The 13653-nt window shown below is 47.1% G+C and overlaps 1 protein-coding gene across 1 annotated transcript in view; it reads left to right on the top strand.

Moving 5' to 3' along the window:
• NLRC3 (NLR family CARD domain containing 3) overlaps window positions 1–13653 on the top strand; it is a 39131-nt gene that overhangs the window by 8137 nt on the left and 17341 nt on the right. Inside the window, exons 2-6 of the mRNA XM_077906392.1 lie at window positions 9300–9391; window positions 9894–9955; window positions 10164–10347; window positions 10439–12188; window positions 13182–13268. Coding sequence (XP_077762518.1) covers window positions 10188–10347; window positions 10439–12188; window positions 13182–13268 — 1997 coding nt within the window. The 5' untranslated portion in view covers window positions 9300–9391; window positions 9894–9955; window positions 10164–10187. The remainder of the gene's footprint in view (window positions 1–9299; window positions 9392–9893; window positions 9956–10163; window positions 10348–10438; window positions 12189–13181; window positions 13269–13653) is intronic.

The raw sequence follows: 13653 nt of genomic DNA, 5'->3' as shown, positions 1-13653 counted from the left end.
GAACAGAGTTGATGGAGGAAGGGAGAGACATGGGGCATGGGCTAGACGGGCAATGCGGAAAAAGTGCTCTCCTTAATTGTTTTTTTTTTTTCAAAGATATTATTTATTGGGGAGTGTCAGGCAGAGGGAGAGGGAGAAGCAGGCTCCCCATGGAGCAGTGAGCCCAATGCAGGGCTTTATCCCAGGACTCTGGGATCATGATCTGAGCCAAAGGCAGATGCTTAACTTACTTAGCCACCAAGGTTCCCCAGAAGGGCACTTGTTATGATGAGCACTGGGTGCTATATGTAAGTGATGAACCACTGAATTCTACTTCTGAAACCAATATTGCAACGTATGTTAACTACCAGAATTTAAATGAAAATTTGAAGGAAAAAACACAGAAAACAAATCCAAAAAAATAAACTATACACAAAGACAGTAATGCAATAAATGAAGGGGAGAAGCTATAACGCATAAAGAAAACAAACAGCAAAATAACTTTACCAGTAATTTTAAAATACAGTTTATTTAAATTCAATTTGCCAACATAGTATAACACCCAGTGCTCATCTCATTATGTGCCCTCCTTAATGCCCATCACCCAGTTACTCAAACCCTACCAGTAATTATTTTAAATGTAAATGGATTAAACTATCCAATTAAAAAAATAGAGATTTTCATTAAGATAAAACCCATGATCCAATTATATCCTGTCTACAAGAGATTCATTCACCTAAGATGCAAAGACACAAATGGGTTGAAAGAAAAAGGTTGGAAAAAATATTCCATGAAAAGAGTAATCACAAGAGAGCAGGACAGTCATTACAGATATAAGACAAAATAGATTTTAAGTCAAGAAAGGTCACAGGGCACCTGGGTGGCTCAATGGTTAACCAGCTGACTCTTGATTTTAGCTCAGGTCATGATCTCAGGTTCTTGGGACCGAGCCCAGCATTGAGCTCCACACTCAGCATGGAATCTGAGATTCTCTCCCTCTGCCTCTTCCTTCACTCACACATTCTCTTTCTCTCTCTAATAAATACATCTTTTAATAAAAAAGAAAGGTCAAAGAAGAACATTGTATATATTTTAAAAATATTTTGTTTATTTGAGAGACAGAGCAGGAGGAGGAGAAAAGGATAGAGCAGAGGGAGGAGGGAGAGGAAGGAGGAAATAATCTCAAGCCAACTCTGCACTAAGCGTAGAGCCTGACATAGGGCTGGATCCCACAATCCTGAGATCATGACCTGAGCTGAAACCAAGAGTCAATTGCTTAACTGAGTGAGCCACTCAGGCACTCCTAAACAACACATTTTTTAAAAAAGATTTTATTTATTCATTCATGAGAGACACAGAGAGAGAGAGGCAGAGACATAGGCAGAGGGAAAGCACTCAATCTCAGGACCCCCGGATCATGACCTGAGCCAAAGGCAGACACTCAACCACTGAGCCACCCAGGCGTCCCTAAACAACACGTTTTTAAGTAACTAATGTATTAAAGAAGAAATCACATGGGAAATTAGAAAAAAAAAGAGATAAATGAAAATGAAAACATACCAAACTAATTGGCATAGTGAAGGGGTGAAATTTTTTTGTGAAGGGGTGAAGTTAATAGCTACAAACACTTAACATTAAAAAGCAAGAAAGATCTCAAATCAACAACCTAACTTTACAACTTAAGGAACTAGAAAAGAACAAAGTAAACCCAAAGCAGGCAGAGGAGGGAAATAATAAAGAGTGGAGATAAACAAGAAAAGGAATTAAACAACAAAGAAAGATTAATGACAGCAAAAGCTCGTTCTTCAAAAAGATCGACAAGATTGACAAACCTTGGACTCAGAAAAAAAGAAGACTCAAATGACTAAAATCAGAAATAAAATTGGGGATACTACTACCAATTTTATTTTTTTAAAGGATTTTAAGAGTCTAGGAACAACTATACACCAAAAAATTGGGTAATAATTTTAGACAATTGCATAGACAAATAGACAAATGCATAGAACCACAAAACCTACCAAAACTAAATCACAAAGAAATAGAAAATTTGAATAGATCTATAAAGTAAGGAGACTCATAAGCAGTAGTCAGTATTTAAAAAAAAAAAAAAAATCTCCTTACAAAGTAAAGCCCTGGGCCTGATGGTGTCACTGGTGGATTCTACCAAACATTTAAAAAAGAAGTAATACCAATCCTTCTCAAATTTTTCCAAAAAATTGAAGAAGAGGGAACATTTCCTAACTCATTTTATGAAGTCAGGTCGGTCTAACAAAACCAAAGACATTACAAGAAAAGAAAACTATGGACCAATGTTCCCTATGAACATTAATGCAAAAATCCTCAACAAAAAATAACTTTGAGAAATTTAGTAAATTTAATCATTTAATAAACTCAGGAATTTATTCCTAGATTACAATGATTCAACAGAGAAAAACTGATCAACGCAATGTACATCAACAGAATAAAGGAAAGAAACCACATGGTTATCTCAACTGATGCAGAAAAAGCATTTGACAAAATTGAATATCCTTTTTATTCCTTTTCCTTAAAGATTTTATTTATATATTTGAGAGAGATAGAAAGCACAGCAGGAGAGAGGGAAGAGCAGACTTCTCACTGAGCAGGAAGCCTGATGTCAGACTCGATCCCAGGACGCAGGGATCATGACCTGAGCCGAAGGTAGACACTCAGCCAACTGAGCCACCCAGATGACCCTGAATATCCTTTGATGATAAAAACATTCAACAAGGGGTGCCTGGCTGACTCAGTCAGAGAAGCATGCAACTCGATCTCAGGGTCATGAGTTTGAGCCCCACATCAGGTATAGAGATTATCTAAATAAATAAATAAACAAAAAACCCCAAAACATTCTAGGGTGCCTGAGTGGCTCAGTTGGTTAAGTGTCTGGCTCTTGAATTCGTCATGATCTTGGGTCCTGCATCAGGCTCCCTGCTTAGCAGGAGGTCGGCTTGTCTCCCTCTCCTTCTGTCCCTCCGCCCACTGGTGCGCGTGCTCTCTCTCTCTCTCAAATAAATAAATAAATAAATAAATCTTAAAAAAAAACAAAACAGTCAACAAACTAGTAATAGGAGGAATCTACTTTCACCTAATAAAAGCTGTATGTGAAAAAAAACACAGCAAACATCATTCAATAGTGAAAGTCTAAAAGCACTTCTAAGACCAGGAATAAGCTATAGGTACCCATTTTTGTCACTTCTATCCAACATAGTGGTGGAAATTCTAGCTAGAGCAATGAGGCAAGAAAAGAAATAAAAGGTATCCAAATTGGAAAGGAAGAATTAAAATGATCTCTGCTTGCAGATGATATGATCTTTTACAAAACAATTATTAGAACTAATAAATTAATTCAGTGAAGTAGCAGAATACAAAGTCAACATACAAATAGAAATTGTATTTTACACGTAAACAATGAACAATCTGAAAAGGAAATTACAAAAACAATTCCATTCACAATAGCATCAAAAATAATAAAATACTTAGGAATTAACTTAAACAAAAAGGTGAAAGGCTTGCACAAAGAAAACGATAAAAATTGTTGAAATAAATAAATAAATAGAGACACATCCCATGTTCATGGGTTGGAAGACTTCATATTATTGAAATGTCCATGTTACCTAAAGCTACCTACAGATCCAATGCAATTCTATTAAAATCTCAACGACGGGATCCCTGGGTGGCGCAGCGGTTTGGCGCCTGCCTTTGGCCCAGGGCGCGATCCTGGAGACCCGGGATCGAATCCCACGTCGGGCTCCCGGTGCATGGAGCCTGCTTCTCCCTCTGCCTGTGTCTCTGCCTCATTTTCTCTCTCTCTCTCTGTGACTATCACAAATAAATAAAAATTTAAAAAAATAAAATAAAAAAAATAAAATCTCAACGACATTTTTTGCATAAATAGAAAAATCCATCCTAAAATTCATATAGAATCTTAAGGGATTCCAAACAGCCAAAACAGTCTTGAAGAAGAACAAAATTAGAGGACTCACCCTTCTTAATTTCAAAATCACTACAAAGCTACTGTCATCAAGACATTGTGGTATTGGCATAGAGACAGACATACAGACCAACAGAACTGAACAGAGAGCCCAGAAACAAGCCCTCACTTATATGGTAAAAAAGAGTTTTGACAAGGGCGCCATGCCTGTTCAATGAGCAAAGGACAGTCTTTTCAACAGATGGTGCCGTCAAAATTGGAGATGCACATGCAAAGCATGAAGCTGGATCCCTACCTAATACCATATACAAAAATAAACTCCAAAAGGATCAAGGATCTAAATATAAGACCTAAGACAATACAGTTCTTAGAAGAAAACAGCACAAATCCCATGACATGGGATCTGGCAGTGATTTCTTGGATGTGACACCAAAGGTATAGGTAACAGAAGAGAAAAATACAGAATTGGGCTTCATGAGAATTGAACATTTTGTTGCATCAAAGACACCAGAGAGGCTACAGAGAAAAAGGGAGCCTATAGGATGGGAGAAAATATTTGCAAATTATATATCTGATAAGGGATTAATAACCGGAATATACAGAGAACTCTTACAATTCAACAACAACAACAAAAAACAACCAGACATAAAAACGGGGAAAGGATTTCAATAGATATTTCCCCAAGAAGATATGCAACTAGGCACTGAACACATGAAAAGATGTTCAACATCATTCATCATTAGTGAAACACAAATTGACACTACAATGAGATCCCACCTCACATCTGTTAGGGTAGCTACTACCAAAAACACAGGAAACAACAAGCATTGGTGAGAAAGTTGAAAAATTGGAACCCTTATGCAGTTTTGCTGGGAATGTAAAATGGTAAAGCTACTGTGGAAAGTAGTGTGGCAGTTCCTCAAAAAATTAAAAACAGAATTACCACTTGTGGGCATATGCTCAAGAACTGAAAGCAAGGAGGCACCTCGGTGGTTCAGCTGGTCGACCTGGGGGATTCTTGGTTTTGGCTCAGGTCATGATCTCAGGGTCATGAGACAGAGCCCCACATGGGGCTCTGCGCTCAGTGGGGAGGCTGCTTGAGGATTCTCTCCCTCATTGTGTGTGCACGGGGGAGGGAGCACGGAGCCAGAGGTAGGGCTCCTGAGATCATGACCTGAGCCTAAACAAGAGATGGACTCTTAACAGACTAAGCCATTCAGGCACCCCTATTTTACCACAATTTTTTAATGAAGAAAGAAAAACCATGGAGATCTGTATGATTCTATTTATGTGAAACCCTAGAAAAGGCAAAACTAATCTTAGACAAAAAGAGCAGATCAATGGCTCAGGGCCAGAGGGCCATAGGTGAGACAGACCGCAAAGGTGCATGAGGGGATTTTTTTGGAGGAAGAAATGTTCAAGGTCTTGACTGTGATAGTTGTTACACTGGTGTATACATTTGTCAGAACTAATCTCAAAACCATTTCTATGCTGGAAACAGGTTCATTTTTTTGTATATAAATTATACCTCAAAAAGGTGATTAAAACGTTTACGACAGGGATCCCTGGGTGGCACAGTGGTATGGCGCCTGCCTTTGGCCCAGGGTGCAATCCTGGAGACCCGGGATCGAATCCCACGTCGGGCTCCCGGTGCATGGAGCCTGCTTCTCCTTCTGCCTATGTCTCTGCCTCTCTCTCTCTCTCTCTCTGTGTGATTATCATAAATAAAATTAAAAAAAACAAAACCTTTATGACATTAACAGCTAAGGGGATCCCTGGGTGGTGCAGCGGTTTAGCTCCTGCCTTTGGCCCAGGGCGCGAACCTGGAGACCCAGGATCGAATCCCACGTCAGGCTCCCAGTGCATGGAGCCTGCTTCTCCCGCTGCCTGTGTCTCTGCCTCTCTCTCTCTCTGTGACTATCATAAATAAATAAAAATTAAAAAAAAAAACAGCTAAAAAATACACTATGGACATTTTTCCAGTTTGACCTTATTTCTTATGGCCATAGAGTTTTCCACTGTATAACAGGGCCTTAATAATTTAACAACCCTCTTTGAACAGAAATTTAGGGTTTTTTCTCCTTCAACTTGTTACAAAGAATGCTTCGGGATCACAGTTGTAGCGCCATCTTTGTGCACTTGTCCAGTTATTTCTTTGGGATAAAATCTCAGAAGTGGAACTTCTGGGGCAAAAGATATTTAATAGCAACAGATAATGGCAAAATATGACCCAGAATCACACTAATTTACCCTCCCACTAGCTGTGTGTTAAATTCCTACCACTCCCACATTCTTACCAACGCAACCTGTTATGTCATTATAATCTTTGTCAGATGAAAGACAGTAGTTCGTTGTTTTGTTTTTTTCTTGATCATTAGTGAGAATGAGCATCTTTTTAATGCCTGGGTCATTTATACTTCCATGAGTTATCTGTATCCTTTTTTCTATTTCTATCTGCGTCCATAATTATCTGTGTCTAGAATTCTATTTGGTTTCTCATTAATTTCTTATAAGAATTAATTAAGAAATTAATTGATTTATAAGAGCTCTCTCTATATTAAGGATATTAGTGCTCTTTCATGTGTATTGCAGAGGTTGACTCCTGGCTTGAGGTTTTTTTTTTTTTTTTTTTTTTAATTTTTATTTATTTATGATAGTCACAGAGAGAGAGAGAGAGAGAGAGAGAGAGAAGCAGGCTCCATGCACCGGGAGCCCGACGTGGGATTCGATCCCAGGTCTCCAGGATCACGCCCTGGGCCAAAGGCAGGCACCAAACCGCTGCACCACCCAGGGATCCCTGGGATCCCCTGGCTTGAGGTTTTCTTTCAGTTTTGTGTATGGCTTTTACTGTTATTTGGAAATTTTTTTTTTTTTTGGAAATTTTAAATAAGTCTGTTAGTCTTTCCCTTGTGAGTCCAAGATTTTACATCTTGCTTTAAAAAAAAAATAAAAATAAAATAAAATGGCCTTCCTCACACAAAGAATATTTTTAAATATACTCTCATATTTTTTTACTGTGTTTTCATGGTTTTGTGTTTTTAATATTAACACTTTCATTCAAACTGAAATCAAATTTTGTGCTCATTATGAATTAAAACTCAAAGAATATGTTTCATAGGCCGGCCAGTTTGCCCCAACAACATTCCCACTAATTTGGAATGCTATTGTCTTCCCACATTACCAAACTCCTTCATATGTAAATACTTTATGTATTTGTCCCTGGGCTCTATATTATGTTCTAATATACCATCTTGAAGATGGTATTCAAGAATCTAAGGTTGGTTCAATATTAGAAAATCTGTTAGTGTAGCTCGCAGCCTGAAGGAGGCTGGATATGAATCAATCATGTCAGTCCCTCCGGTGGCTTCCCACCAAACCTAGAACAGACCCAAACTCTTTCAACAGTGAACAAGTCTCAGCAGTCCCCTGACCTTGTCTCCTGACCCTCCTTGTGAGCCCTCTCGCCCATTCACCATGCTCCAGCAATTATGTTTTTTTTCTGTCCTGCCATGATTAACTTTCTCCCCCTTCAGATCACTGCTCCTACGTAGCCTTCTCACAGAGGCCTTCCCTGGCCACCGTGACCATCAACGGGCTCCGCCACACATAATGTGTGTTTCCTTCACAGCACTTATCACCTGCAGAGGCGCCTCGCTCATTTCCTTCTTTTCTTCCCTACTGTCACGATGCTTCCACCCCGACCACACTCACAGGGTCAGGACTTGGTCTAGCTTGTTTCCCTTGACTTCCCCTGGTGTCCAGGACAGCCCTCAATACGTACCTGATGACAGGCCCTCAATACGTACCTGATGATTGGATGAGTGAATGGAAATAAATCATGCAGCTATATCAATATTGCTCAAAAGGCCTTTCCCCATTTAACAGCCCTCCCCCCATTTATTAAAAATGTGGGAATGTACTCTAAGAGGCAGTAGATTATCCAGCACAAAGGCTTCTGTTGGCGAAGCCTTGGTTTCTCCAACTCAACTGCTCCCCAGCTGTATGTTGTCCTTGGGCAAATCACTTAACCTCTCTGAGCCTTGATGTCCTCATCCATAAAATGGGAAAGATAATGCAATTGAGAGTTGCTACAAGAAGTAGAATAAAGAGTGCTTAACAGAATGTCTGGAACACAGTAAGCCTTCAGGGAGTATCACATAATGTTATTTGAATGGTAAGAGGAGACAAGGAACTCAAGGAATCTTTTTCAAGATGAGAACTAATTAGACATTGTCGCAAACGCAGGCCTGCCAGCTTGGGCTGGAATCATGCCTGGCGGTTGGGAGTAAAATGCAGATGCCCTTGCACGACTGCCATCCTTCACCACCGCGTAGGGGAAGCAGGGAGTCTGACTGATGTGGGGAAATTGTTCAAGATAAGTCTGGCGGTTTTAGAAAATAGAACTTATTCATACTGGGATAAGAATTCACCATGAAATGACGAGAACTAAGGTGAATACCTAACATGTTGATCAGATAGGAGATAAAATACACAAAAATTGTCTCCTTTATAACAACAGAATTCACAAGAACAACAAAAACCATTTAAAAGTATCTAGACGCAGGCAACCCTGGTGGCTCAGCAGTTTAGCACCGCCTGCAGCCCAGGGTGTGATCCTGGAGACCCTGGATCGAGTCCCACGTCAGGCTCTGTGCATGGAGCCATGGAGCCTGCTTCTCCCTCTCCCTCTGCCTGTGTCTCTGCCTCTCTCTCTTTCCTCTCTGTGTATTCTCAGGAATAAATAAAAATCTAAAAAAAAAAAAAGTATCTAGACGCAAATAGGGAACTGGCAAGATCCACATGAGGGAAAACACAGCGTCACTACAGGATCTAAAGGAAGACCAATGACCCCTACTCCAGTCTACACACATTAACGAGATTTCAGTCCAAATCCCCTCTGGTTTCTTCTCACCTTGGTTTTCACACTTATAAGAACCGAGGATTGAGCACAGTGAGAGGATCCGAAGAATATGCTCCTGGCCTTTTACGAATGCTCCCAGATTCCTCGGGTGGGTTGGACGCCAACCAGCTACCCTGAATTCATTGCATAACTTAGTGCTTCAATAGCGCTAGGAACAGAACGGCTGGAAAACACTATTTTACTTGTCGCTAAGCTTCTTTTTAGCATTTTCCAGGTAAATGGTTCATCCTGAGTTAAAATGCCAGGAAGGCCCAATGCAAATACAAGGTCAGGGAGTATGTGGCCCCCTTGGGGCTGGAGCCAGTGACTCCTCTTAAGTGATTATCCCTGAGACCCAGAGAGCTGCAGGGCTGGGAGGCATGGGTCAGACCCGTTTCAGTGAGCTCCTGCCGCCCAGGGCAATAGGTGTGACCTCTGCCCAGCGCTGTGTTCTGTTTTCTGTCCTAGACCTGTGGATGAGGGCTGCCGACCCGCACCCCCTGAGTTCCTGAGGCCCTGCTGGAGGGGCTGCCATGGGCCGGACATCCCGCCCGCTACAGGTGAGGACAGGAAGGAGGTGCGGGTGGGCTTGGGATCCCCCAGTGTCCACCTTAGCTGAGGGAGGGACACGTGGTCGGCCGGCTTTGGCTACGGGATCCACTCAAATCCTCAGAGAGGAAAAGGGAGGTGGGCAGGTGGTGCCTGGGCACAGCTCTGCCTCATAGCGGCTCCCCGCCAAAGTGCTCAGTAGAAAACAGTGCGCCTGCACATCAGGAGACCCCAGGAAAACAGTGAGGAAGACCACGACACCGTACGTGTAGGAGCTTGGGCAAAGCACCATGACACGGGCCCACGGTAGGACCGCACTGTGGCTTCACCGCCCTGGGGGCCACCTGGCTCCCCCCGACCCCCATCCGCCCCTCGCAACCAGCGACGATCTCCAGAGTTCTGCCTTTTCCAGAAGGTCGCAGAGCCGCAATCACAGAACACTTCCCAGACTGGCTTCCTTCCTTCACCCCTTCTTGCAAGCGGACCTGCCCTGAACCTCGTCTCTATCTCCAGGTCACAAATGAGGACACCGCAGCGCACGCAGCTCAGGCGGCCTGCCCAGCGTCCCACAGCCGGTAAGTGGCAGAGCTCGGGTTCGAGCCCAGGCTGGGCTCTGATCCACCGGCCCCCGCATCAGAGGCAGGCCCCCCTCGCCCGTCCGGGCCCTCCCGGGCCGGGCTGAGGACAACCAGCAGGCCGGGGAGGGCACAGCGAGGGTCCCTTCCTGGCCCCTTAGGCTCACTCCCTGCCCAGGCCCGGCGGGTGACACGGCTCTCTCCCCAGCTCCCGGCGGCAATCCCGGACCCCATGAGGAAGCAGGAGGTGCGGCCGGGCGCAGAGGCAGGCCAGGGGTGCGGCTCGGGCTCCCCAGCCGGGCAAGTGAAAGCTCTCGTGGACCTGCTGGCCGGGAGGAGCAGCCAGGGCTCCCAGACCCCGCAGGCCCCGGACAGGCCACCACTCGGCGATGGTAGGCAGAGGGAGCGCGTCCCGCCCCCCCCCCCCCGCCCCTCCCGTGTCCCCGTCCCTCCCAGCCCTCCCCTTCGGCCTCTGTCCCACAGGCTCAAGGACACAGAAGTGCCAGGAGGCTCTGCTGAATTGGGTGAAAGGCAGCCTGGAGCTGGGCGGCCCCCCATCCAGGCTGACCAGCCTCCTGCTGGTGGAGGGGCTGACGGACCTGCAGCTGAAGGAACACGACTTCACACAGGTGGAAACCACACGTGGGGGCTGGCACCCGGCTAGGACCATCGCCCTCGACAGACTCTTCCTGCCACTGTCGCGGGTGTCTATCCCTCCCCGAATCTCCATCACCATCGGGGTCGCTGGCGTGGGCAAGACCACCCTGGTGAGGAACTTTGTCTACCTCTGGGCCCGGGGACAGGTTGGCAAGGACTTCTCCCTGGTGCTACCTTTGACTTTCCGAGATCTCAACACCCACGAGAAGCTATCTGCAGACAGACTCGTCCACTCGGTCTTCCCGCACACTGGGGAGTCTGGCCTGGCAGCAGCAGCCCCATCCAAAGTCCTCCTTATCCTGGACGGCCTGGATGAGTGTAAGATGCCTCTGGACTTCTCCAACACTGTGGCTTGCACAGATCCCAAGAAAGAGATCCAGGTGGACCATCTGATCACCAACATCATCCGAGGCAACCTCTTCCCAGAAGTGTCTGTCTGGGTCACTTCTCGCCCTAACGTGGCTGGCCAGATCCCGGGTGGCCTGGTGGACCGGATGACAGAGATCCGGGGCTTTAATGAGGACGAGATCAAGGCGTGTCTGGAGGAGATGTTCCCCGAGGACCACACCCTCTCAGGCTGGGTCCTGAGGCAGGTGCAGGCCGACAGGGCTCTGTATCTGATGTGCACGGTCCCCGCGTTCTGCCGGCTGGCCGCGTCGGCACTGGCTCACTTGAGCCGCAGCAAGCTGGGGCCCCAGGATGCAGAGCCATGGGCCCCAAGGACCCTGTGCGAGCTCTACTCCTGCTACTTCAGGATGGCCCTCGGTGGAGACGGGCAGGAGAAGGGCAAGGCGAGCCCTCGCATCGAGCAGGTGGCCCACAGCAGCCGCAAGATGGTGGGGACCCTGGGGCGGCTGGCCTTTCACGGGCTGGTCAGGAAGAAGTACGTGTTCTATGAGCAGGACCTGAAGGCGTTCGGCGTGGATCTCACTCTGGTGCAGAGCGCCCTGTGTGGCTGCTTCCTGCAGCGGGAGGAGACCCTGGCCTCGTCCACAGCCTACTGCTTCAGCCACCTGTCCCTGCAGGAGTACGTGGCAGCTGCGTACTACTACAGTGCGTCCAAGAGGGCCATCTTCGATCTCTTCACCGAGGGTGGCGTGTCCTGGCCCCGCCTGGGCTTCCTCACACACTTCAGGAGTGCGGCCCAGCGGGCCATGCAGGCTGAGGACGGGCGGCTGGATGTGTTCCTGAGGTTCCTCTCGGGACTCCTGTCCCCAAGGGTCAATGCCCTGCTGGCCGGCTCCCTGCTGGCCCAGGGTGAGCACCAGGGCTACCGGGCCCAGGTGGCGGAGCTCCTGCAGGGCTGCCTACGCCCCAACGTGGCCGTCTGTGCCCGGGCAGTCAACATCCTACACTGCCTGCACGAGCTGCAGTGCACAGAGTTGGCCCGCAGCGTGGAGGAGGCCATGGAGAGCGGGGGCCTGGCAGGGCTGACCGGCCCCCAGCACCGTGCGGCCCTGGCCTATCTCCTGCAGGTGTCTGATGCCTGCGCCCAGGAGGCCAACCTGTCCCTGTGCCTCAGCAGGAGCGTCCTGCAGAGCCTGCTGCCCCAGCTGCTCTACTGCCGGAGCCTCAGGTGGGCACTGGGGTCGGGATGTGCAAGGTGTGGGGGTGGAGGAGCGGGCAGGCCCAGGAAGTTTCCTCACCACCACCACACCCCCCTGTATCAGAATCCTAGGGCCGGCTGCCTGGAGATGGACCACAGCACAGATGGCTTAAGGCAACATAAACTCACAGCTGTTGGCCAGAGTTCCAAATCAAGGTGTTAGCAGGGCCAAGCTCCCTTGGAACCTGTAGGGGAGCATCCTCCCTGCCTCTCTAGCTCGTGCTGTTTGCTGGCAACCTCAGCTTGTCCACACCTCACTAATCTTTGTGGTCACACGGATTCCTTCTCCATGTTCCTGTCTTCAGGCAGTGTTTGTTCCCTCTGATAAGAACACCAGGCCTATGGGATTATAGGCCCGCCCCGCTCAGAAAGACATCATTGTAACTAATGACATCTGCAATGACTCTATTTCCAAATAAGGTCGCATTCTTGAGTCACTGGCCAGGTGAGGGGTGGGGGTGGGGTGGGGGTCAGAACACCAACATATCTTTTTTGAGAAATACAATTCAACCTCTGACACCTTGTGAACCATCCCAGTCCTGACAGAGGCCACACCGATTCCCTCCACCCTCAGCCCAGCATCCACCCAGGGCTCTGGACCTTAGGAAGGCTGTAAGACCAGGGCCATTTCAGACCTGGCAGCAGGTGCCATGTCCTCAAGAGGAGGAGAACTGGCGACCCATGTTCCCCAGACTTACATGGCGTGCGAGGCTGCTGGGAAGACACCCCCTGAATAGGAATCCTGGAACTCACAACACTGAGCCTCCCAGTCCACCCTCACAGGAAAACTCTGAGCATAGTGGGGTGCTGGCACGAACCCCTGAGCTGCATAACGGAGGTTGCAGCGTGATGGAAATGTTGGCCTGGGTGCCCCTGTGGTCCTGACGCCAGCCCTGCACCAGCACCTCACCCCACCTGCCCACGGGCCCTATTACCTGCTCATCATCGCTCTTCCTCCTGCAGGCTGGACAACAACCAGTTTCAGGACCCCGTGATGGAGCTGCTGGGCAGTGTGCTAAGTGGGAAGGACTGTCGCATTCAGAGGATCAGGTAACACTGACTCAGGAGACCCCATCCAGGGTGCCCGCTCTCGCACAGGGTCTGGGGCTGCTTTCCCATCCTCCTCTCTGCTCAACTGGCCAGGAGTGCTTTCAAGGAGAGGTGCCTTTGAAGGCTGTGGCTCAGGATGCATGCTGCCTATTTCTGCCCATTCCAGAAAGTTCAGAGGCTCAGGTACCTCAACTGTGAGAGGAGGGAAAGGATAGGGTGAAGGTCAGATGCTATCACGGACGTGGAGGCATTTCTCTGAATACTGTGTGCTCCAACGTGGTGCCAGGCCCAGTCTTCTCTGCGCACCTCTCAAAGTTTGCCCTCAAAACAGTATCATAGGCATAGGATTGCTTTTTTAAAAAAGTATTTATTTATTTATTTATGA

Source organism: Canis aureus, chromosome 8 (genome assembly GCF_053574225.1).
Source record: "Canis aureus isolate CA01 chromosome 8, VMU_Caureus_v.1.0, whole genome shotgun sequence".
Classification (NCBI taxonomy): domain Eukaryota; kingdom Metazoa; phylum Chordata; class Mammalia; order Carnivora; family Canidae; genus Canis; species Canis aureus.
Note: the sequence above shows the minus strand (reverse complement) of the source record. Positions and strands in the feature narration are given on the sequence as shown.